This window comes from Euleptes europaea, chromosome 15, assembly GCF_029931775.1.
Source record: "Euleptes europaea isolate rEulEur1 chromosome 15, rEulEur1.hap1, whole genome shotgun sequence".
Lineage (NCBI taxonomy): Eukaryota > Metazoa > Chordata > Lepidosauria > Squamata > Sphaerodactylidae > Euleptes > Euleptes europaea.
Window position 1 is genome coordinate 13,107,976 of NC_079326.1, and position 24,414 is coordinate 13,132,389.

The window sequence follows — 24,414 nt, forward strand, 5'->3', positions numbered from 1 at the left end:
TAGCTGCCCCAGCTGATAGGGCTCACATTTTTGGCTAACTAAAGGTCAAACTACTCGTTACCTGTGACACAAGTTGGGAAACTCCAACCTGATTGTGTCCTTTTTGCAGACAGATATGACGTCAAGGAAGTAACATTTCAAAGTGTTCCAGGGCCCAATTCAGTTCAGGAGCGTGACACAGGGAAAGGAGGAGCTTCAGTCTTTCCTCCCGTACCATTTTCCTCAGCTAAAATGCCTGTGGGGAACATATTTGCTCCACTGCGGGACTCCATGTGCATTGACTGCAGCACGTGGAGCCACATAGTATGGCCAATATAACCTCCAGTGGCTGTTTCAGCTCAGGAAAATGGCGTGGGACAGATGGCTGAACCCCCTCCTTTCCCTGTGTTGTGCTCCTGAGCCAAATATAGCTGTGTTGTGCTCGGGACATTAGTTGCCCAACATTACATCTGTCTTCAAAAAGGACACAGTCAGGTCACAGGTTAACATATAGTTTGGCCCTTACTTTCTTTCAGCTTCAAGCACTATACAATGTTATCTATACTTACATACCTTCTGAAAACATATAAATGCTGTGTCAACACATTCTTACTACTTAACCAAGAATATAAAAAATAGCAATTACAATTTTCTCATAGGTATGACTATCTGTTGGACACCACGGCTTGGATCTATATCTTTATTTCTGTATTCAGTTGGACATTCTTGCCATTCTCTGATGCTTCTTGCATTGAGGCTCCAGTACATATTAGATCACATATTAATTAAACAATTTCTAATCTACCAAAGGCCATATTAATCTATGTATAAACATATGATTACATTCACTGAAAAGTCAAGTTGTCATATTGGTTGGGTGAACCCTGATGAACTCAAATGGAGTCAGAAGGGAATGGTTCTTGGAGAGAAAAACCTTGTAAATGTAAAGTCAGAGTACAATGAACAACATACAGCATTATGAGAAGTGGGGTACTAAATGATGGAAGCAAAACATTCAAATAAAAATGGATGGTCCCATTTAACAATTTTCTCCAAAAAGCTTGCTTGAGCAAGGGAAGGCTTAAAAAATGGAATGGAGATTCTGTTAACTGCATAGATTTAATATCTTTTTTTTTTACTCCTGTATATGGAAGTTATCCTATGTCCTTGTAGGATTTTTGCAGGCATATACTTGTTTCCCTTTAGCACGCATGCTGTGAATGTACAATCTCTTCTACAATTTTTTTGAATTTTGAAGTTTCTTATTTATTGTCTAGGAGGTGTGGATTCCCCTGCTTCCACTGTATTCTGGTATGCAGAATGTATGCAGTTCTGTTGCCTCTGCCTCAGATCAAAATTGTTGATCACTTGTTTTCAGAACACACATCAAAGACTAGGAGATTATTCTGGTCATAGTTACTAGCTCTGCCTTGCTAGGAACAAATTTATTTATTACTGCTGTGTGACAAACCTGCTCCCCCCACCCACCCACCCCGGATATGCAAACAGCCTCCTAAGATTCTCTGGGATCTAGAGTTTTTTTAACCTAGAAAACTTTCCCTCAATTACCAGGAGTTCTAAAGGTAGCGAGTGTATAGGCTTTGGGTTCGCTGCTGTGAGGTAAGTATATGTAGTGCACAAGTAGTTTATGGAGATCACTGAGACAGGATTAGAACAGAACCAACAAAGAAGATTTATTTATTTACAAGATAGTCTCAAGGAATAGAACAGCAGCACAGTTCTCCAGGCTGACAAAGGAGAAACCTGGCTGAGGCACTAAAAATTAGATCAGTTATGGCTTTTGGGAGTAGTTTAGATTTTCTTTAACGCTTTCAGACACAGGCTATTAATAATTAGCCCCTAGGTGGGATCCTCTCATACACACTCAGGATTCCACCCACACCAGCCTTCCCTTCCCCAAGAGCCAGACTAAAAGGTACCAGGTCTGCTCATCCTTACTCTATTCTGTCTCAGAGGTGGAGCTAAACCCCTCAACCAGGCAGAGCTACTCCTCACTCTGTCTGCTCCTTTTTTCCTGAGCCAGCCCTGAGCTGTCTCTGCCTTCTCTGTATCAGGCAGAACTCCTCCTCCTCTGCTTCCAACATTTCAATCCCCTCCTGAAAGGTGGTTGGATGTTGGAGCAGCCCTCCTGTGGGCTCCTGTGAATGGCTGTTTTTTCTTTCCCTGTCCGTTGCATGCTGGAATTCCAGCTCAGTTGCATCCTCATAAATGCTCTCAGGTAACCCCATGTCCATCAATGTCTTTCTCTGAAGAGCTTGAGAGTTCTAGCAGTTAATTTCCCTGCAAATAGCCGTTCTGTATTGATTTTCATTCTATCAAGCTCCTTTTTATTGCTGCCAAATGACTTGGAGGAAAGCGATACTAGATGGAGAAGAGATAATAGGGTAGTAGTCTCTAAAGAAGTATGTCAATGTCTTAACAACATTTCTGGAAAACACATGCAACTTAGGGGCTCCTGTTACCTTATCTGAATTAGCAGGACTCCTCCCTGGTGACTGTCTTTAACCCCCTAAGACAACTGGTATAGGTTGCCACATGGATTGCATGGTGAGTTTCCACACCAGCCACAGATGCCTCCTGGAATGTCTGATGCTGGCAAGGAAGCTCTCCATTTGATGCAGGCGATTCTCATGGCAAGCATCACCAGATGGAGAATTGCCACGTGGATACAGCTTGTATTGGGATCAAATAATATGTTTATCATCTATATTAAAAAGAAAGGAGACCTGATTAATACCACATTTATTTGCATGGCTGTTTCAGACCCTGATCACTGCAGTAAAACTGAGATAACATCAGCAGAACAGGACAAATGGGGGTGATGGCAAAATTGTCAGACATCAGTAGAGTTTTTTTTTTTTTTTTTTAAGAAGAATCTGAATAACAGCAACATTCTCCCACTGGATTTGGCGTTTTGCCGGCTGTATTCTTATTGGAACCTGCAGCGAGATCTGCTTTATGTCTCTGTGTTAAGATAATAAAGTTTCTTATATACTATTTCTGGATCACATCCACAAAGCTATGTTAGTCTCCTGAAAAATGGTCCCCTTCTCATCTTGCTTCTAATGGATTAGATAAATGTATGAATAACGAAGACACGCAAGAGCAGGCCTGAACAACCTGAGACCCATCAATCTGAATGCAGCCCACCAGCCATGTATTGTGATTTGCCAGGTACTTACTTAATCTTCCCCTCTCCATTTGTGTAGTTCCAAGCAGTCAAAAAAGCAAATATCCCTAGTGGGCTGCTATATGTAGCTGCTAAAGGGATAAGATAACTTGTAGGCTAGCTTTTAATCTTGAACTGTCCCTTTGATTAAAAAAGGAGACAATTAGTATATTTATCCACATGGTTGTGTCAAGAAAGAACCTGTCAAGCACTGGTTTGGTGGGTCATATGTTGTGCAGGCATATTCAAGAATTTCTTATCTGGGTAGTCAAATGATAACACGTTCAAAGTAAGTCTGTCTCTAAAGGTCTAGTACTAGACCAGAACTTTTGTCAAAATGTTGCAGACTCAAGCCTGTCCCTAAAACAACACTGGACTGATGCAGATATACCCACAAGCACTTGAATGCAATGGAGTTAAAATAATTATGCTCAGATAGAGAAACCAGATAGGAAATTTTGAAATAGTTGGTTTTTAGGACAATGTGGGACTCCTGTCTATGGGAGTGTTTGTACCTCATTCTAATAAGGTACAGGTCTTCTTGACAAGATCTGAAAGTGGGGTGCTAAATGGGAAAAACAGGATATATTGTAGACTACCCTACCTTTATTTTCAGTAGTGGGTAGTTGGCAATTGTACTGGTGAACACAGGAGTGTATCACTATATTTTTGTCATATAATTTATTGTCAGTTTTTCTCACGTTTGCTGCAAATGTTTCAGAGACGGTGGGTCAAGGCAGACTGGATACACAGGAGTGTGACGATAAGTCTTCATGATAGACAGAAGTAGTACAGCAAGAGGAAGGGTGACCTCACTCAGATACAGTTTCTGGGGTTGAATTTGGATTGAATTTTTGACTAACAGAAGGGGTGGAGTAATTTCCAGCAATTTCCCCTTCCTGTTGCAGATCCCTGATTTACCAATTACATTCTTTGGGGCGGACCCCTGTCCCTCAGGAGCAGCATTTCAAGGAGATCACTGGGCTGCAATGGAAGGAGGGAGGCAAGAATAGTCTGTTCCACTGACAGAAGTGCCTTGATTGAGTGGAAATTTTAGTCTAGACTCAACCTCTTGTCTCTAATCTGAGTTTCATTGGTTTGGATGACTGTTGTGTAATCATGTGAATGTGAGTCCTTCTGACAAGTTCCGAGGAAACAGTAAGCCCCCTTCCATCAGACAGAACTTCCAGATCAAAGCCTGGCACATTGCCTCTTCAGGTTATATTCTCTGAGAGGTGACATGAAGTGCCTTTAACAAATGACCCACCCTTATTTCCATTATTTACCAATCAGTTATGACAATGTGCAAGGGTAAGTCTGAAAATATGTTTCTTTGCTGTTCTGGACATTTGCTAATGTGCATTGTTAAAATCTGACATGGACTGCTAAATAATGGAAATAAGGGCAGGCCATTTGTTAAAGGCACTTAGTGATTCTTTAGCGATGTAACAGTAAATTTGAGAAATTATTGCACCACGATTGGCAGGTGAGAAAAGTTATTGTAGGTTCTGTTGAAATTGGTGAGAGATTATTAGGCTTCATTCCAATCCCACACCAGTATGGAGCTTTAGGAAATACATGGAGCTTTCAGTCAACTTCCTGTAGTCCTCCATGATGGCTGTGACTCATACATGAATTATCTTATGAAGACAGTATGCTGCCTTCTTCAGATACATAGTTTTAGTCATATGCACATTATTCAGATTTAATAAATTTAAGTACTGCTTCCAAGGGAAAGATTGTTTCTAGTTAGGGCTGTGGGGAGACCAGCTGCTCAAACATACATTCCTTTCTGTCTATGGCACTATAAGAACTTCTGCCTGGGAAACAGAGTGAGATGTGAGAAAGTTCTTTTTTTATTATTGTCACGTATCTTGCGGATGACTTATGGTATGCCTCCTTAGGTTCTGCTTGGCAGGAGAAAGGCAGGAAACAGTCATTTTAAAATAAAATAAAAATTAATTGATCAGGCCTAAAATATGTAAATAAAGCCCATGCATGTGTGTATTCCTAACTATTCATACAATCCCACTGAAGCCTGCTTGGTGGTGGGAAAATAATCCGTCACAATTAAAGTGTGCCATATTTAAAGTGTGCATGCACACATTCTATAACTATCCCTTAGTTATAGCACTTTGATAACATATAGTGCTTGTTTCTTTCTATAGAAACAGTATGGGTACTTCCTCAGTCGACTCAGCTTTTGTTGCCAAACTTGCTTTTTCTTTTTCTTTTCGCTATCAGTTGATATTTGGCTAGTGTGTCTGGTTAAAGGAATCAAGTCCATGTTCAGTCCTTCATCTGCATTCTTGTTTCACTCACTTCATGATCTTTGCCTCTGATTTTACCCTAGTGCTTATACTTTACAGTGTGCGATGGACAGGAAGCTGTCTTTCCCCTGAAAGGAAAAACAGCCGCTCGGCTGTTTCACCCCTGAGCCCATGGGAGCGCTGGTCCAGCATCCAGTCGCCTTTCAGAGGGGGGACGGACTGTGGGAGGGAAGCACAGCGGCCGCCTCCGTGCAGGTCTGCCTCGGGGGGAGTGCAGATGTCGTCTGGGTCGGCCTCAGCAAGAGAGCAGTTTGAAGGATAACTCTGCCTGGTAGCGTGGCAGAGGGTGTGACTCTACCTCTAGGAGAAGAAAGAGTGCCTGGTTGTGAGGCCTGTCTCTGGTGATGAGCAGACCTTGCATCATGAGTCTGACTCTTGGGAAAGGGCAGGCTGGTGTAGGTGGAATCCTGTGTGTGTTTGAGAAAGGATCCAACCTAGTGGCTAGTCGGTGGAAGCCTCTTTGTACCCGTAAGAATTCAAGAGAATTCAAACCACACTCTGAAGCCATAACTAGCTTAAATTGATGTGCCCTAGCCAGGCGTCTCCTTTGACTGTCTGAAGTCCTGTTCTGTTCTTCAAAAACAACCTGTAAATAAATAAATCATCTTTGTTATTCACATACACTCCTGCCTCAGTGATCTCCGAGTTCTTCTTGCTCACCACAAAACTTACCTCTCAGCAGTGAACCTAAAGCTTTTACACTTGCTGCCCTAAGAACATCTTGTAACTGTGGAGAAGGTTTACTGGTTCTCAAAAACGTAAGAAGCTGTGTGGGCCTGCCCAGTTGGAAGAAAGGGCCTGCCACCCAGTGTGAAGTTGAAAAGCTCCAGTGGTGATATCAACCAAAGACAAACTAGTATTTGTTTCTTCTGGGAAAGTTTGTGTGTGTGTGGGGGGGGGAGAAACATAATTGCTTTTTCAGTGCTGGGATCTAATTTAGGTATGAATAAGGAATGAACAAATAACTGCAACTATATGATGTACAACGGTATGATTTCACATGTACTTGAACACACACACACCATCTATTATTAGTGTGCATACGCAGCTGTCAGCTGTTTTTTATAGGATACTGAGTTTGCAGTATCACTTGAAACATGTAAAGAAACATAATAAAGCAAATTATAAATAAAAGCCTTCAACAGGTCAGTTTTTGTTGTGGGTGTTGTTATATATAGTGTGGGACACAGTTAATAAGTTTTGCCTTGTGTAAAGTAATATCTGTTTACCCCAGTGTTTCTAGTGTTCTCCATTCTCAGATGGAAAAAGGTTGCTTTCCCATGGATCGGCTGCCTACACTGGAATGTATTTGGGTGGAAGGAATAGTTATAACCCACTGGAGTACTTTTGAGAGTGGACCTCTGTCCTAACTTGTGTGGAGACTTGTGTGCTACAGGAACTATCCCACATAGCTGTCTATTGAACAGTCATGCTGTGCAGGAATATGCATGTGATCCACAGCGATAGCAAATACATCATCACCATTTCCTTCCCCCTCCTCATCCTTTTTCCTTTGTACAGTATTTGTAAGATTGTCAGTAATTTGAAACTGTAAACCATCTTGACTCCATTGGAAGCAAGAGTGCGTTGGCACATTTTTAGTAGCAAAGATGTGAGGAGCGTTACCAAGGTAACACTTTTGCTATTGTTCTGGCCAAACAGGTGTAGGCAGAGGGTGTTTTTCTGTTGCACGGTTAACAAGTGACGGGTATATTTTGTTAGCTTGAGACTCATGAACCACACAAAGCAGCCTTACTTGCCATCCACTCATGCTTATCTGAAGATAGTGGACGCATGTGATTGTTTTGTCTAATCACTATAGACAAAATATTTGAGAACATAGTCTTTTAGAAGTGCCTCAAAAATGATGTGATTGTATTTGTTTTAAAGAAAAGGTTTGCTTGTGTTTGGAATTTTCTATGGGTCAGTGCTGACCTGAAATTTGCGATCAGCCATTTGTGGGTGGGTGGGTGGGTGGATTGTGCACTGAAGAAATATCTGGGAAGTGAAATAAGCAACCCAAGAATTTGTTTTGCAAGGTTCAAGTTGCTGCACTTTAAGGAAAGCAATATTCTGGTTTAACCTTGAGAAGGTGTGAAAATTAGTAGAGATGGGTGTCCAGATTAGGCCACGTTGTCATCATTTTGGGGTTCTCTTTGACCTTCCTTTTTTGTCTTTGATTTGTGGTTGATTTCTAAAAAGATGGTCTGTGGATTCCACATTTTTTTCTGTGCAGTTTTTAAGTGAGTTGCATATATCTCACTCATCTTTTGTAAAGAAAGAAATCTGTCCCCCTCTTGTAAAAAACCAAAAAGACCACATTTCTTCAAGGCTTTTGCTGAAAACAGCATCACTGGGGTGCATTCATTCTTCTACTGTAATGTTTAGGAATGCTCCCCATATCATCATGTTGTGACATTCCTTCCCTGTCATTGGCTAATGCTGGCAAAGACAGAGAAACACAGAGTGTGATGAGGATGGGTCATGTGCTTTCTAAGAGTGGTTCCATATCAGTCACACACATGGATGGGTGACAAGCTGAGCTACTGCTGCAATGCTGATCTCATTAGTCATTTGCCTCCTAGATAAGAATTCTACTACACAGCTGAGTCTCAGAGATTCCAGATGTTTTTATTCCCCCATGGCCCTCACAGTGTTACAGGAATAAATGTGGGTCCCACACAGCCAAGGGTGGAGGATGTATGTGTGAATAAAACAAGTGCATGGGCAGCATGAATTGTGTTGTTCTTTCCCACCAGGATGGCGTTCTCTCTCCTTGTAAGGTGCGGATTGTGTAGGACTATTAACCCTGGCAATGTAGTTGTTATTAGGGCTGTTAAAATTTTTTTGGTAAAATTCGGATTCGGCAAAATTTGGCCTGTTTTGATTCGGGAAATGCCGAAGTCTGAACTCCCCCGATTCGGATCTGTAGAATTTGCCACCAAGTTCCGAGTTAGGGGAAAAATTTGGCTGAATAAAGCCATTAAAAACACATTTTCGCCTTTCCGTGGTTGGGGGGTGGGCATTTTTGGAGGTAGAGGTCCCAAAATTTCAGCGTAGCTGTCAAAAAGTTGACAAATATTATCTCATTATAAATATTATCTAATTATAAATTTGACAAATATTATACTTGTGGCTTTTACTGGTGCTGAAAGAGTTTACCATACAAACAAAAACAAACTCAATTTGGCTGTAGTTTCTGCTTACTAGATAAGAATTTCCTGGCTGAAATCCATTACTCTTTCTTCCTTGCTTACAGACTATAGCCTGATGGACCAACAATGAATTCTTGTGTGACTGTCCGCTCATGTAGCGCGCGTATTAGGAAAAGGAGCCTCTTGCCAATGGAGGTTGCTTCAAGTTTTGCCCACAGCCGGAACCTTGAGATTGAATCAAAAGCTGCTTTAAAGTTCACAAAGGTGGCATATAACGAGCTCAGCTTCTTAGAACTATATTTCTCATTTAAATGCTGGAGGATTAGACAGTGCTCAATGGTGCTTCTTCCCTCCCTGAACCCAACCTGAGCCTTCAGTATCACCTTCTCCTGATCTAACCAAGCAACAAGTTTGTCCAGAAGGTGCCTGGCATATTGTTTGCCTGTAACACTTAAAAGGCTAATCGGCCTATAGTTTGCGGGATTGTCTCTCCTCCCTTTTTTAAAGAATGGTACAACCACCTCCCCAATCTTTGGGAATGAGACCAGTGACACTGATGTATGTAAATAAGGCTGCCAAGAAAGGGGCCCACCAATCAGCCTGATCTTTAATAAATTCAGGGGGGATCCGATCCTCTCCTGGTGCCTTCCTCTTCTTTAAGCATCCTATATGGGCTCGAATCTCTGCTGGGGAAACTGGTGGCCAATCTGGTGGCAGTTCTTCCAAAGCCACTTTTTGGGTTGCCGGTGGCTGTTCGTCCTTTTACATGTCCCGAAAGTAGGAAACCCATTTGCTTGCTGGAATGACAGCATCAAGAGGGGTGTAACTTCTGTTCTATATGTATAATCATTAAAACAGATTAATTTTCTATTACCATGCATGTAAAGGGTGGAGGAGGGGGGAAGCATCCTTTTATTAATTTGTTAGCTCATAGGGAAATATTAACCTCCCCTTCTGTTCATAATATTAACAAAGGTTTGCTACTGTACTACTACTAAGTACATTATGTTGCCAAGCAGGATAGGAATGAGAAGGAGTTGAGACCAAACTTAAAAATCATTTTTTTGGGGGGGGGGGGGGACATGGAAAAAAATTCAGTGGAAGGAGAGAAATGAATGAGAAAAGAGGGAGAGAAATTAAGGGGGAAAGAGGGCAAAGTTGTTTAATTTTGCCGCAACGCACTGACTACCACTTTGCGAGATCTGGTTGAGCTGGCTGCAAGGAAAGGATAAGAGAAAGGCTAGACTATTGGAGAAAACAACCTTGTTAGCATGCTGCAGGCTGGCAATTACTGTAGCAGCCATCCGCATGGTGCTCTTGTCTTGCTCCAGCGCTGGATGGTTGATGGGCGTAGCATGATCTGTTAGGTAAGTTTGCTACAGTCTTTCAGAAAGGCGAGTCCAGCTGATAGTCAGAGTACCTTTTACTCTGCCCAGACTTCCTTGCGCGCCTAGTGGCTGCAGCCAGAACTGCATTAAAAATAGGAATACATTTGGCTGGATGCTGTATGATGCTGGCTTCAGGGGCCTTTTAGCTGACTTGAGCCCCCCCCCCAAGTTTTGTCCCCCATCCCCCCCCCCAAGTGGCCCTGTCAATGGGAAAGGGGCTAGTTGGTGTATAGAATTAACTCGAGATATAGGAGCTTCAGGACACTGTGATCATATGCTGACTGATTGGGGCAAATGGTTCCCTTCTGCTCTACCTAAATGTCATCCCTGAAGCAGGGCTCTTGCTCTCTATTTCACAGAGTTGGTTTTCTCTCCAGTTAATGCTTTAATTAGGTTAATGGCATTCACCTAGAAAAAGCCTCCAGGTCCTGTATTCTATCTGCTGAATCTGAACTGTCTGGCATCATGGTAATTACATGCAGTTTTTCTGCAACTTTATGGGTAATTTTTTTGCATCCAATGTCTAAAGCTACTTGTCAGATGCTATTAGTTAATGCTGTGTAATCTGCCACTAGCCAAATTGTCTTCTGCTAATTACCACTTATTTGAAAGACAGAGTATATTCTTCAAGATGGTACTTGTGCTGAGATGACTATTGTGAGAAGATGGCCAAGCATCAAATAAGGTTATGTAACTTCCAGGCTAGATTTAAAGGAAGTGGGATAAAAGATCAACCAGAGGTTCATGGGCCTGACTATGAGAACCTGGGTATAGGATTGCATTTTGCAATATCAAAATCCAGTCTATCGCAGCTCTATCCAGCTATATTTCAGTGCCACTTTTATATGTAAATAGCATTCCTAGGGTGTTTTTTTCACCCTTTACTTTTGATCAGTATAATACTTTGGCTATTCCTCAGGCTATTCAGTTAAATCAAGGCTGCTCTATATTTTCATTCCAAGCACTGTAAGGCACGGTTGCCTTCATATCTGCAACTGCAGCTGGGAGAAACTCAGCTTCTACAAATTCTACGCATTTTGCAAAGTGTGCATTTAAATTTAAAGTGAATTAACATCCCACTTGGGAACTTCAAATACAGGATATGCAAAGGGAATTTCAAGCTCTTTTTTTGTTCCTAATTTTTGATTAACATATTCATAAAATGTGATGTCGCAACTTGCAGCTTTGATATTTAAGTAAACAAGGTTTTCAGCTGCAGTGAAGCTGCTATGACATTAGTTACTTCACTCCACTAATGAAAAATACACTGCTGAATGAATAAGAAAAAATTGCACAGTCATGAGTTTAGCAGCCTGATCTTCCAGGTGCCAACCTGAAATCAGGGAATGGGAACCTCAGAAAATTACCCCCCCCAAAAAAAACCCCTCTCTTTTCTCCAAACAGTGCTTTCATACATTGTATTCAAGCCTCATTTTGCTATTATGATTTTTCTCCCAGCTACCACTTTGCCTACACAGAATGCTATATGGATTGAGGTTGGGTGGGTAACTATTGGCTAACACCAGTGACATCACTGATGGTGATTAGCACTTCCCCTTCCTGTGTTTACAACGGAAGCTACTTTTAATTTTTCTTTTATTTCCCCTTCCTATTATAGAATGAGTCAGGGCTCCCCAACATGAGGGCCATGGTGATGCTGACACTTTTTCTGGTGCCTGCCAGGTGTTTTTAGGAAGTGGGCAAGGCCAGATAGTACTTTTGCCTGACAAGGCTTCTGATTGACTATTGGAGATTTGATTGAAAGTGCAGATTTTAAAAAATGTTGCTTTGGCAGCAGCTACTACCACAGCAAAAAGATCAGCACTGTGTTACTTAAGTTAAGATGTGGCTTGAGTTTGCTGGCAGTTTCCTCTTTATGTGAGTCCCATTAATTCTGAAGACACATTATTTATCCCATGTTTTATCCCAACAGTGAAGATGTCTGCAAACGAGGGTTCACAGTCATAATTGATATGAGGGGCTCTAAATGGGACCTGATCAAGCCTCTCCTGAAGACTCTACAGGAAGCCTTCCCTGCAGAAATTCACGTTGCCCTGATAATCAAGCCCGATAATTTCTGGCAGAAGCAGAAGACAAATTTTGGAAGTTCAAAATTTATCTTTGAGGTAAGATCGAAAGCCTTCGGTAATTTGCAAGAAACATTAATTCATATGGCCATCATGTACGCATATACACCCAAACAAGAATGTAGTCGAAAATGACAAATGCTGCATATCCCTCGGGCACACATTTTATTTTACTCTTGGCTGTGCTGATGTGCACTGATGGTATAGCTGCTACCCAGTTTTGGTAAATATATGTGGACATTTTCTCAGCTAAAGTCAACTGAAATTCTGTCTTAGAAATCTATCTTATATCGCTTCAGTGAAAAGGTCACTGATAACTGCCCGTGTCAACTTGAAAACAAGATACTGCCCTCAGGCTCAGAGGGATGGAAGTTCATAGCCACTGCTCTTACAGGGGGGGGGGGGAATCTGCCTTTTAGTTGGTTCTTTTGACAGTAGAATAGCTCTGGCTACTGCAAGGTTTACATATATATTTTCCCTTGAGAGTGCAGCCAGTCGCAAGCTGTTGGTAAGCAAAAAAGAACAAGGCTGACACTTGACTGACTAATGTGGATTCCAGGAGCTTGCTGTCAACAAGAGAGACAACCCAAGAAGCCTCTGTGTCATTAATTCAGAACTTCTTTTGCAAATTATTTTTCTTTTCTCCTGAAAAGATTGAATGAGCAAGCTGTAATTTTGATTGGTTGCTTCTGAAATGGGGAGAAATATGACAGCTGATAGGCTGTTACCTTGTCTTTGCATATCCTTTCTCCCTTCCTGATGAAGTTTGATAATGTATTCCTATTCATCTCAAATTCTCCAGAGGGAGCCTATCTGAATAATAAATGTATCTGTAGAATGCTTTAAATAAAAAAGGGCCTCCTGTCATATCATCGTGCTGAAAAGTCCGACTGTGACAAGGGAGAATATTTTTGAAGTGGATTTTTTTTAAAAAGAGTGAAGAATCTTCAGCCTGCATTGACATGCTCTATGCTAGACTTAATCCTTGTCTGAAAACTGCAAAGAGCCACTGTCTAAGTTGGCAGACTCACAAATCTTAGAATCCTTTGTGAAAGGTTTACTGTGCCATCATTGTACTCGTCTAAGCCCATTGACTTAAACTCTGCTTCCGGTTGTACTTTTATTGTTGTATCATGTGCCCTTGGCTCAACCATTCTAAAGATAATTTAGTGAAATATTACCTTATGTACATACTAAGTCCCCCACCCCAGTTATGTCAGTATACAGCCCCATTGATGCCTCCCTTCAAGCTCCTTGTGTACACTGGGGGGGGGGAAATACCAGCCCATTTGATAAAACAAAGGGTGATCTTAATATTGTGCAGTGTGAACCTTTGTATGTCCAGTTATGATGACACGATACAGTGAGTTTCACTAAATCTTAGAAGGAGGAGAGGAAGAACAGGGAGGCAGAAATACCATCTCAGTGGCAGGTCACCTCTGTCATAGCTAGTTCCACCTGAGATACAATGAATTTTGCTGCACCTGTTTGGAACCTGGAAGCAAGCTAAGGATTCTGAATCATAATGCCATTCCAAGATTTGATGTTGCATGAACAAGCTTGAACAGGGCAAGTGCAAACCACAGTTTGCCAGTTCTGTGTTGATTGCCCACACTTTAACTATACTTTAAACAAGTGAAACATGGAAATAAAAAGAGTGTAGAGGAACAGTTAAATTCATGAGTAACTGATAGGGCCTTCCAAGGGCAGTGTTGGTAGGAATAGATGAAGGACAGCTAAATGTTGCACCTGTGTTTGGAAGACCTGTTTGTGTCTATGAAGCGGTACAATGAAAAGTCACCGAATTGTGCTGTGTGATGTATGAACAGGCCTTTATCTTCATGTATACACTGAAGAGTGTGTATTATCATTCATTACTAGGATTTTGCATTTTCCTCCTTATTAATTCTGAGCTGCTTTTCACAGAGGGAAGCAAATTTATATGCAGCTCATTAATAAATATAGGTATATTTTTATTATTCCAAAAATGTTTGGAATGGTTTCACTTGTTAAGTGGCCTCTTGAGAAGAGTCATGGGAAATTTCAGTTGCTTAGCCATATTTTACTGGGTGGCCCTGTCTACCAGGTATCTCTCTTGGGGTATCGAGTTCTCTGCCTTTAAATGAGAAGCAATAATGAAAAAATCCCCCAGAATGTTGAGAGGTCAAACTCAATAGAAGTCACGAAGCAAGTTGAACATTAAAAAAAAGCACAGTATTGTATTTTTCCCTTGTTGGCTATTAGGTGGCTCTTTCTGTCTACGGCAAGTTCTTATATAAATATTCCAATGACATCTAATTTTTACATTAATTGGGCTTAATCATGGTTAAGAAAGTGGAAAAATAGAAGCCACTTGGAAGGCTCTGACGTCCCTGTGGCAAAAGCCAACTGGAGCAATCGAAAAGAAAATAAAGAGCAGAGTGATGTGTATTTTGGCAGGGTGCAGCACCTGCTTCCAGTCGCACGCCTGAACCCTGTATAATGGCTTTATAATGCAAATAGCAGAATCCAGTGTAATATCACGTATCCACTTAGGAGAGCATTCAAGCCAGAATAGCTAAAGGCTGCAGGGAAGAGTTACATTTAGGGTGATACAGAATACACACTTCAGTTTAATGTGATATGCCACTAGAAACATTATTTCTCCCCCACAATACATATCTAATGGCCAGTTCAGCTTCAAATGTGCCTGTGATTCAAGAAAGCTTCGCTCTTGAAAGAGTAATCAAATGAAATGAAAAAAAATTCTTTAGCCTTTTTCAGTGAATGCGTAGTAAATGTGGTCCCCGATGATCTCTAAAAGGGTTCTTTCAATGACATGTATAAGCTTAAAAAGCAACCTATTAACAGCATCTTTCTTATAAAAACCTAATATGTGGCACCACTGGATGGAATGTGGATGCTGGATATAAGAAATCTGGTTTCAGATTCCAGCTCAGTGGGCTGGCTTGACTGATGTAACTTCTTACTTTCTAAAGGCATTTCTCTACCAAATATGTGTGTGTTTGTGTGTGTGTGTATCGTGCACAGTAAAAGTGCTGGGAGCTGTACCCAAATGATTCGGGCACCATGTATACTTGTGAGTAGCACTGAACCACAGCTCATTCCCCAGCCAGACATTCACTGGTTACTTATGAAAATTAACAGGTATTTGTTGGATAGAACTATTGTGAAAAGAACTGGAATCTTGCCTGTATGATGAAGATTTGGGTGAGGGGTCAATGTGACTGCTCATACAAACAGTCTGTGCACGTGATCATGCAAATAAAAGCCAACATCTGTGAATCTTGCTAAAAGACTGGGGGCTGCCCTGGGCAGGGTGGTAGAATTGGCATGCAAAGGAACAGAGCTCCCATATTCTGAAGTAGTGGTGGTAAGATCAGAGCCCAAGGCAGGAGCAAGGCACTGCTTCACTCTCAGCTGGGTTTTTTTTTGTACAGACTGTGATGCTGCTGACATTGCAGTAAGTGGGAGAGGCTCCCTTCGCTTATAGTGGCTGCTGAGCGGAGGCCCTTATTTGCTCTTCATTTGTATTAGAGCTGCCCCTTGCCAGCTCCTTGAAAGTGGTAATGTTACCATCACAGCCAAAAATGGGGGGAAGAGGGAAAGGTTTTTGCCCCATCTATCTGACAGAGTTTTGCCACCTTATTGCCTCTCTCTCATACTGCTTGATAAATACTTAATGATCATTTGTGTGGACTCCAGAATTATATTATCTATTTTGTTCACTGAAAATAAAGCCATTTTTTAAAATGTATTTTTTTCTCTCTCCAGACAAGTATGGTGTCTGTCGAAGGCCTAGCAAAGCTGGTCGATCCCTCCCAGCTAACAGAAGAGTTTGAAGGATCCTTGGATTACAATCATGATGAATGGATAGAGTTGAGGGTCTCATTGGAAGAGTTTTTCAACAGTGCCATCCATTTGTTGTCTAGGCTAGAGGACCTCCAGGAAATGTTGGCTAGGAAAGAATTTCCAGTGGACGTTGAAGGCTCAAGAAGGCTGATAGATGAACACACACAGCTGAAGAAGAAAGTGATTAAAGCTCCAGTGGAAGAACTGGACCGTGAGGGTCAGCGGTTGTTGCAGTGCATAAGGTGCAGTGATGGTTTTTCCGGTAGGAACTGCATTCCTGGCAGTGCAGACTTCCAAAGCCTTGTGCCAAAGATCACTAGTCTTTTGGACAAACTGCATTCAACACGGCAACACTTGCACCAGATGTGGCATGTCCGCAAACTGAAACTGGACCAATGCTTTCAACTCCGACTTTTTGAGCAAGATGCAGAAAAGGTGAGCAACAGCCTTTTTCAGTGTCATTGCGATAGCAGGGCAACTCCAACGTTGTAGCCAAATCAGTATGTTTCTGCAATTAGCAACATGAGGAATTAATCAGGGATATAAACCTCAGGTTGCTAGCAAATATATTTTATGTGACTTGTAAAGTAAAATCACTGAACTAATTGTTGGAAGTAGCCAGCAGCATGAACGCCAAGAATAACTCACCTCTGGCTGTTCTGTGGGAAGTTGATCTGGTTTGAGTATTTGCAAGCAAATATGAGGCACCGTATAGTCAGCTTTGTTCATCTTGCTTTCACCAGCAAAACTGGATGATGTGTTCCTAAGGGCAACCCAAATCACAACAGTTTCCACTTGGAGGGAGCTCTTAAGGAAAGGAAATTGTGCATGTTCTGGACGGAGAGCTAGCATTTACATGTTTTTGAGCCACAACACGTGCAAGTAGTCAGCTACAGCCAGCTGACTAGTAGCCTGGGTGTGACCGAAGGCCAACCACAGGAGTGTAGTCGTCCCCCCCACCCCATTGATCACTAAGTGCTGATTAGTAAGTCTGTCCATGTGTTTCAGCCCATCTATCCATACATTTTTATTTTGCCCTTCCTCTGAGGAGCTGAGGCTGGCATGGAAGATTGTACCCTGTCCTCACATTTTGTCCTGACCATAAGAGGCAGGCAAGAGTGACTGGCCCATGGTCAGTTTCATAGCGAAGTGGGGATTTGAATCCAGCTTTCCTACAGCCTAGCCTGACATTGTAACCACTAGCACGCCTCGGCTCTGGAAAATAATATCATATTCTCATATGTCAAGTAAGAGGAGGGGCAGAGAGCCATGCTGAAAGTCTAGGTAGGAAATATTGGATTGCAACCCCCTCCTATGAGGCTGGGAGCTGGAGGTCCTGATACCACCCTGAAACTTTTCACTACACCCCTTCTGTGGGATATGATAGGACGTTTCCAGGGAAAGGGGAGTGGAGTGCTGACTCTCAGCTGTGAATCAATGTTATTTCTGTCCCAGATGAGGTGCATGGCAAGAAGGGGGGGGGGGATAACTCTCAGCTGTCCTCTGAGCCAAGAGTTCTGCTTCCCCTCCTCTTGGGAAATCCTGTTTGCAAGCCCCTGGGATGCAATGAAGAAATTGCCTCATTACAACCCCCGGGATGTAACAGAGAAATTTCCTAGGCAGAGAGATAGGGATGCCACTTCTCAGAGTAGCAAATAGCTCAGAGGCAGCATTCTCACCACCAGCACCACCAGGAATTTCTTCCTTGCATCATGGCTTCAATTTGTAAGCCATGGGGATGCACTGAGAAATTTCCTGTGTAGGGGAGGTGGGTTAGAATGCCACTTTCCAAAGAACAGCTGAGATGCAGCACCCTGACTCCTCTCAAAGAGTAAAGTGGGCCATAATAAATCTGGGTGAGATCACAGGATGGCTTACTCATGTTTGGGCACATAGAGCTGCCTGACTTATGCATCCCTGGACAAGATGGAGCTTTGGTCTGAGTTGGGTAGCATTCAGATGTCTAATTAATCAGAGTTTTGCCAGGGTCCTTCATTATTACAGCTTGCATTTCTCCTCCCTCCCCTGCCTCCCTCCTCCTCTTGCGGAGCTTGACTGAACATCTCCTGGTTTGATAAATCGATAGTTTGCCCCTCCCCCACTTCCCACCCCACCCCGGTCGAGATTCTAAACCTCAGTAAAATCCAAGTTTAGAATCCTGGCTTGTGTAAAGAGCCATACTGTGATTTGCTGAGGCACCTGTTTCATATGTCATGGCAAATTGAAACCTGATCACTCCCAGAAGTGTTCAATCAAGTTCCGGGTGTTAGGGGAGGAGGCAGGATTGAGGGGAGCACTCGAGCACAGTGAACAAGCTATGCTCATGCATGATGCTCACAAACCTCATGCTGTTTGATGGTAGCCTCAGAGTGAGGATGGCATGAGGAACTATTTCTAAATATGGCATTGTAGAGGTTAAATTCCTCTTTGAAAGAGCAAGTCATTTATAGTGCAGTCCTAAGCACAGTTAGGAGCCCCATGGCGCGGAGTGGTAAGCTGCAGTACTGCAGTCCAAGCTCTGCTCACAACCTGAGTTCGATCCCGACGGAAGTTGGTTTCAGGTAGCAGAGTGGTAAGCTGCAGTACTTCAGTCCAAGCTCTGCTCACAACCTGAGTTCGACCCCAATGGAAGTCGGTTTCAGGTAGTTGGCTCAAGGTTGACTCAGCCTTCCATCCTTCCGAGGTCGGTAAAATGAGTACCCAGCTTGCTGGGGGTAAAGGGAAGATGACTGGGGAAGGCACTGGCAAACCACCCCATAAAAACAAAGTCTGCCTAGTAAACGTCAGGATGTGACGTCACCCCATGGGTCAGGAATGACCCGGTGCTTGCACAGGGGATCTTTACCTTTTTAAGCACAGTTACACTCTTTGAAGTGGGCTTAGAAAGGTATCACTCTGTTTAGGATTGCACTGTTAAATTCTGTGAGTGGCGAGCTATCCAGGGCCGGCCGAGGCGAAGGACAGAGGACAAGACCTCACCCTAGACTTACCTGCTGCCAACAAGCAACACACAGAGGAGAAACAATGGGGCGGCAGGACAGGTGCCTCTCCCATGGCATCTTTAATGCCGGGCTCCGCCCTTCCCCCCCCCTCAGGTCACACTGCCAAACAGGTGGGTAGGCCAGGAAGTAAGCAGGAATAGTCGGCAGGCAGCCCACCTCCATAGGGCTTGACCTGGGGAACCCCAAGACTCCCAGCCACCCGAGCAACCCCCAGACATACTGCTCCACCAATCATGCAGGTTTGCCACGCCGATTGTGCACCTGCTCTTCCCCTGGAAGAGATGTCAGCTTCAGAGGACGGCCTCTATGGCATCACATCCCTGCTGAGCTCCCTCCCAAGACTCCACTCTCCTAGAGTTGCCAAACTCCAAGCTGGGGCCTGGAGATCTCTTGGAATTACAACTTATTCCCTGGACTACAGAGATTGGTTCCCGTGGAAAAAAATCACTGCATTGGAGAGTGGACTCTATAGTATTATATTCCACTGAGGTCTCTCCCTTCCCCAAACCCCACTTGCCCCAGGCTTCACCCCCAAATATTCAGGAATGTCCCATCCTGGAATTAGCAACCCTATACTCTCCCCAGGCACTGCCCCAAATCTCCAGGGATTTGCCAAGATGGAGTTGACAATCCTGAATACAATACAGAAATAATCTATTAAAATAATTAAAGTGTCATTATACAAACAAGTCAGAGCCCACATCTGTAACCTTTAAGCTTTCCTATAAATAGCTCTGTTTTACAGCCCTTCGGATTCATCATATGCAACAAGCAGGAATCTACAGAGAGAGGCTACAGTTGTCTTGGGATTCAAGCCTACAGAGTGTGTTTCATTTAGGTCAGCCACATGGGGGACATTGAATGAGCAACAGGAGGTAATTCACATAGTACACAGCACCGGCTTTAGTGATGGCCTGGTTAAACAGAACACATTTGGCTCTTTTAGATAAAGTATCAGGCCTTTGCTGTTCAAATTAATTCCTTGGCGGATAGAAAGACAGAAAACTATAAATCTTGATCCGTTTCTGTTGGATAGTGAGGAAAATAAGATTATTTAACCATTAATAATAGCAAACACAGCATTTGTAGCTATCAGATATTGTGGTAATACAAGCCACAGACACCATAGTTTCTCAGAAAAAGACAAACTATCGGAGATATCTGGACAGTGCTAATTAGTTGTTTAATTTGTGACAGAGAGGGCGGGGGGTGGATGTCTCAGACTGTAATGGAATAAATACACTAAAGACAGAAAATATTTATCAGCCTACATAGTGTCTGCAGGCCTTCTGGAAATACTTTTGCGCTGGCGTCTATCCTGTTTTTTCTTCTGTCTCCTTTTTCTTGGGGGAAGAATTTCTCAGTTATTCCATAGCAGTCCTAACCCATATCAATTTTAGTATCACTTTGCATCTGGAGTAGCAAAGAGTAATCATGGGACAAGAAACAACAACAACCAATTGGTATCTGTTGTTAATGTGGCTTGTACTTAGTTTATGCTCTGGCCCACTGGAAATAAATTTATTTTTACACACGGAATAGATGTAAACAGAGGACTACAATAAAAATTCAGGGTGTCCTGCAGTGGGAAACATACATAAATGCAATTCAACGTAATTTATAAAACCCGAGGCAATAGAATGAAGTGCAGTCTCTTAACAAGCCTCATACTCAAATACCTCATACTCAAATACATAATCCTCTGTAACCCAGCAGATCCCTGGCTACATGAATCCAAATGGAAAAGTGGGGGTGGGGGGTTCAGGTCAAGAATCTACAGCATCCTTTGCCTTTGTGGCTTGCATAGGTGCCAGTAGCCGCTCTAAGAAAATATCCAAGGTATATTTTTCATCACATTTAACATATTTTAGCTTAGAGTCACATGCATAATTACTGTAATTATAACAGGCATAATTACTACAACTGCAGTAGCCTTTGAAATAGTCTCTTCAGTATCCTTCAGAAACAGTATTCTGAACATTCAAATCTGAATATATTGTGCCCAGAAGAAGGTCCAAAGGTGGAATGTGGGGAGGTCCATGCAGGCATTAGAAATCAGGCAAGGCTGTTTTTTTCTCCCTTTTATACTCAACAATGACTAGGGTTCCCATGCCCTTTTGGAATGCCGCTTCTACGAGGAACTTCGATCGCACTATATTTTCCCCCTTTTAATATACAAATCCAATGCCTCTGTGACTGACATAATGCCTTTTTTACTAAGTGATAGGGACCCCAAGGCTACATTGTCAGTGGCAAGATTTGTTTCAGTCCTTATATCCCTCCAACACTAGATATATGCTGCTCAAGATCATTTTATCAAGGAGCTTCTAAGGGATAAAAGGAATGACTAGGGTTGACATCTAGACACTTAGTGGGATGTTACGGAAGAGATGGTATTATTTATGTCATGAAAAGCTTCAGCTGCTCATTTCCACCCATATAGGGACAGAGCATTTTTCTTAAGGCTTGTTGGCCAGCCCTAGCAGTGGCACTTCCTGCTTATGCCAAATACTTCTTCATGGCTTGGGCCTACAAAAAAAATTAGCCTCTATGGCTAATCACACTGGAGGCCCCTCCCTCACCCTGAAGGTTGGGCTGACTCAGTTTTCTCTTACATTGGCTAACATTGGTGCAGTTTTATGCAGTTCTTTAAACAATATTTTTTTTCTAAAAGTCTCATATTTGTATGCATCCATGCAGCTCTTTCACAGAATCATTAAACCATAGAACCATAGAGCTGGAAGGGACCATCTGTGGTTCTATGATCTTCTCTTATTCCTCCCTATCAACTGAAAAATCTGAGCTCTTCTCAGATGCTACATTGAGAAGCAATTTGGAATGACACATTTCTACTTCTGTATTATTGTCATTCTCCCACCTGTTATGTGTTATTGAGTTTGATGAAAACGTATTACTGCTGCTTAATGAGACTGCCTTTTTTTGTGTGTGAAGCTCAACATTGTTTAGTTAGATAATACTGCACTGGATATCTCTGGGGTTGTATCCATTCCTTCTGTGAATGGGATAAGTTTGTGAAAGCTATTTTTATTGACTTTCCCTACCCCCTAGCAGCCACACTTGACTGGGAGAGGAATATAGCAGGAATTCCTCCTTCTCCATTATTGTTGCATGAAGCAGACCTTAAATTCATGGAACTTTCACTGCTCAAGGAAGAGTCTTTGTGTGGGAGGGCAGTATTTTGTTCTGCTTGGGGTTCTCTGACCTTCAGCACTGGACGAATAGGAGGTCAATAAAAATAGTTTCTGCAAACTGGCTCCATTCTTGGAAGCATTGGAACCAATCCATAACCTAGGTTTTGAATGGATTATCAGTCAACATTTACCTGGGATCCAGGGCCTTGATGAGTGCTTGATAACCCATACCATTTAAATTAACAAATAAAATAAATTTATGTCTAGCAAACTTATGTTTAGATTTTTGCTGGTTTGGGGTTCACTTATAATAGCTAACCCACTCAGTAGGGTTGCCATCCTCCAGGTGGGTCTTGGAGTTCTCCCAGAATTACAAGTGATCTCCAAGCTACAGGGATCGCTTCCCCTGGAGAAAATGGCAGAGTAGCCTCTCTGGAATCACATCCCTGCTGAGCTCCCTCCCCTCCCCAACGTCTGCCCTCCCCAGGCTCTGCTCCCAAATCTCCAGCATTTTCCAAGCCACAGTTGGTAACCCTACCACTCAGTGCACTCTTTCTTAGGACCCCTCACCATGATGGGCCTAGATTAATGAATAACTGAAATTTTTGATGCTGTGAAATCTTGAAAAAATATTCACCAAGGGTAAAGCATAGGATTGCCAGGTCCCCCATGGCTACTGGCTAGGGATGGGAGGTATGGTTGCCAGATCCAGGTCGAGAAACACCTGGGGATTTAGGGATGGAGCCTGGGGAGGACAGGAACATCCATACAGTACAGTGCGATACAGTTCACACTCCAAAGCATCCATTTTCTCCAGGGAAACTGATCTCTATAATCTGGAGAGGAGCTGTAATTTTAGGGGATCCCTAGGTCCCACCTGGAGGCTGCCATCCTTAGTAAAGCATGAACATCACATCAACTGTAAGGAACGGCTATCAAGGAACAGAATATTTCAACTGGAGTGGAGAATTCCAAGGAAGGAGCACGTATACACAGAATATCCATGCAATTCCCTACTAATATTTGTCAGGGAATGTGTAAGCTACCATTAACTGTATGTGGCAGATGGGAGCATGCAGGGAAATGAAACAAACCCATACCAGAAGACAGGCCACCTACAATGGTGGTTTTGGGGACTTTGCAGTGTGTGTGTGGGGAATAGTTAAATTAGCCCAAATTTAATCCAGCAAATACAGGTTATTTTTCACTGCACAGGAGAAACCACACTTGCCTGCTAGATTAAGGGGCACAAAGGCCTTAATTTAGTTTAAGGGGCACAGAGGTGGCACTCAGGAATCATAGACTTAAAAAGAAGCTGCACATCCTACTAATCATAAAATAAGAGCTGGCATCAGAAGTATTTTAAGATAGCAGCCAATAAAATCACTATAAAAGAAGACATAAAAGCGGCAGTGTGAAAGCAGAGGAGAATATTGATTCTGTACCACTGGAACACAGGCTACTCCCTCAGCCTCTCTGAAGCTCGAATGACATTTCTCAGGCCCCTGTGAATGAGAGGACTCGAGCTTCCACTCCCCAATACAGGAGGAGACGTGTGCTGGTAATTGTGGATTCCCTACTGAGAGGGGTAGAGGCTAAAGTGTACCAACTGGACTTGTCTCGAGAGGTATGCTTTCTACCAGGTGCATGCATCGAGGATGTGACAGAAAGGCTAAAAAGACTCACCAAGCCCACAGATAATTATCCTTTCTTGCTTATCCATGTGGGAACAAATGATACTGCCAGGCACAGCTCAGAAGATATTTAAAAGATTATGAGGCTCTGGGTAAAAAGGTGAAGGACCTGAAAACTCAGGTTGTGTTTTCGTCAGTTCTTCCTGTCGGGGGCCGTGGCTTAGGCAGGGAGAAAATAATATTGCTAATAAATGACTGGCTACATAGATGGTGTCGTCAGGAAACATTTGTTTTTTTTGAACCATGGCTTACACTTTCAAGATGAAGTTCTACTGTTGGGAGATGATTACACCTCAGGAGGGTAGGAAAAAATGTGTTTGTTAAGAGCCTTGCAAACCTGATAAGGAGGGCTTTAAACTGAATCCTGTGGTGGAGTGAGATAAAAATTCAAAGACTAGTATGATGCCAATAACTGGAGATAAGAACACTAAAGATTTGCGGGGAGTGGCACATATGCAAGGAAACATTAGCTTGCTGGTAAGTACAGAAACAAAACCCTCAGGGCACATAAACCATGGATTCCGATGTCTCTACATTGATGCACAGAGTATGGGAAGCAAGCAGGAGGAACCTGAAGTCCTAATA

At 42.6% G+C, this 24,414-nt stretch overlaps 1 protein-coding gene across 5 annotated transcripts in view; it reads left to right on the top strand.

The window, feature by feature from the left end:
- KALRN (kalirin RhoGEF kinase) overlaps positions 1 to 24,414 on the top strand; it is a 381,465-nt gene that overhangs the window by 19,041 nt on the left and 338,010 nt on the right. For all 5 annotated transcript variants that reach the window (XM_056861631.1, XM_056861626.1, XM_056861625.1 and 2 more), the window contains exons 2-3: positions 11,976 to 12,168; positions 15,904 to 16,416. In XM_056861631.1, coding sequence (XP_056717609.1) covers positions 12,016 to 12,168; positions 15,904 to 16,416 — 666 coding nt within the window. In that variant the 5' untranslated portion in view covers positions 11,976 to 12,015. The remainder of the gene's footprint in view (positions 1 to 11,975; positions 12,169 to 15,903; positions 16,417 to 24,414) is intronic.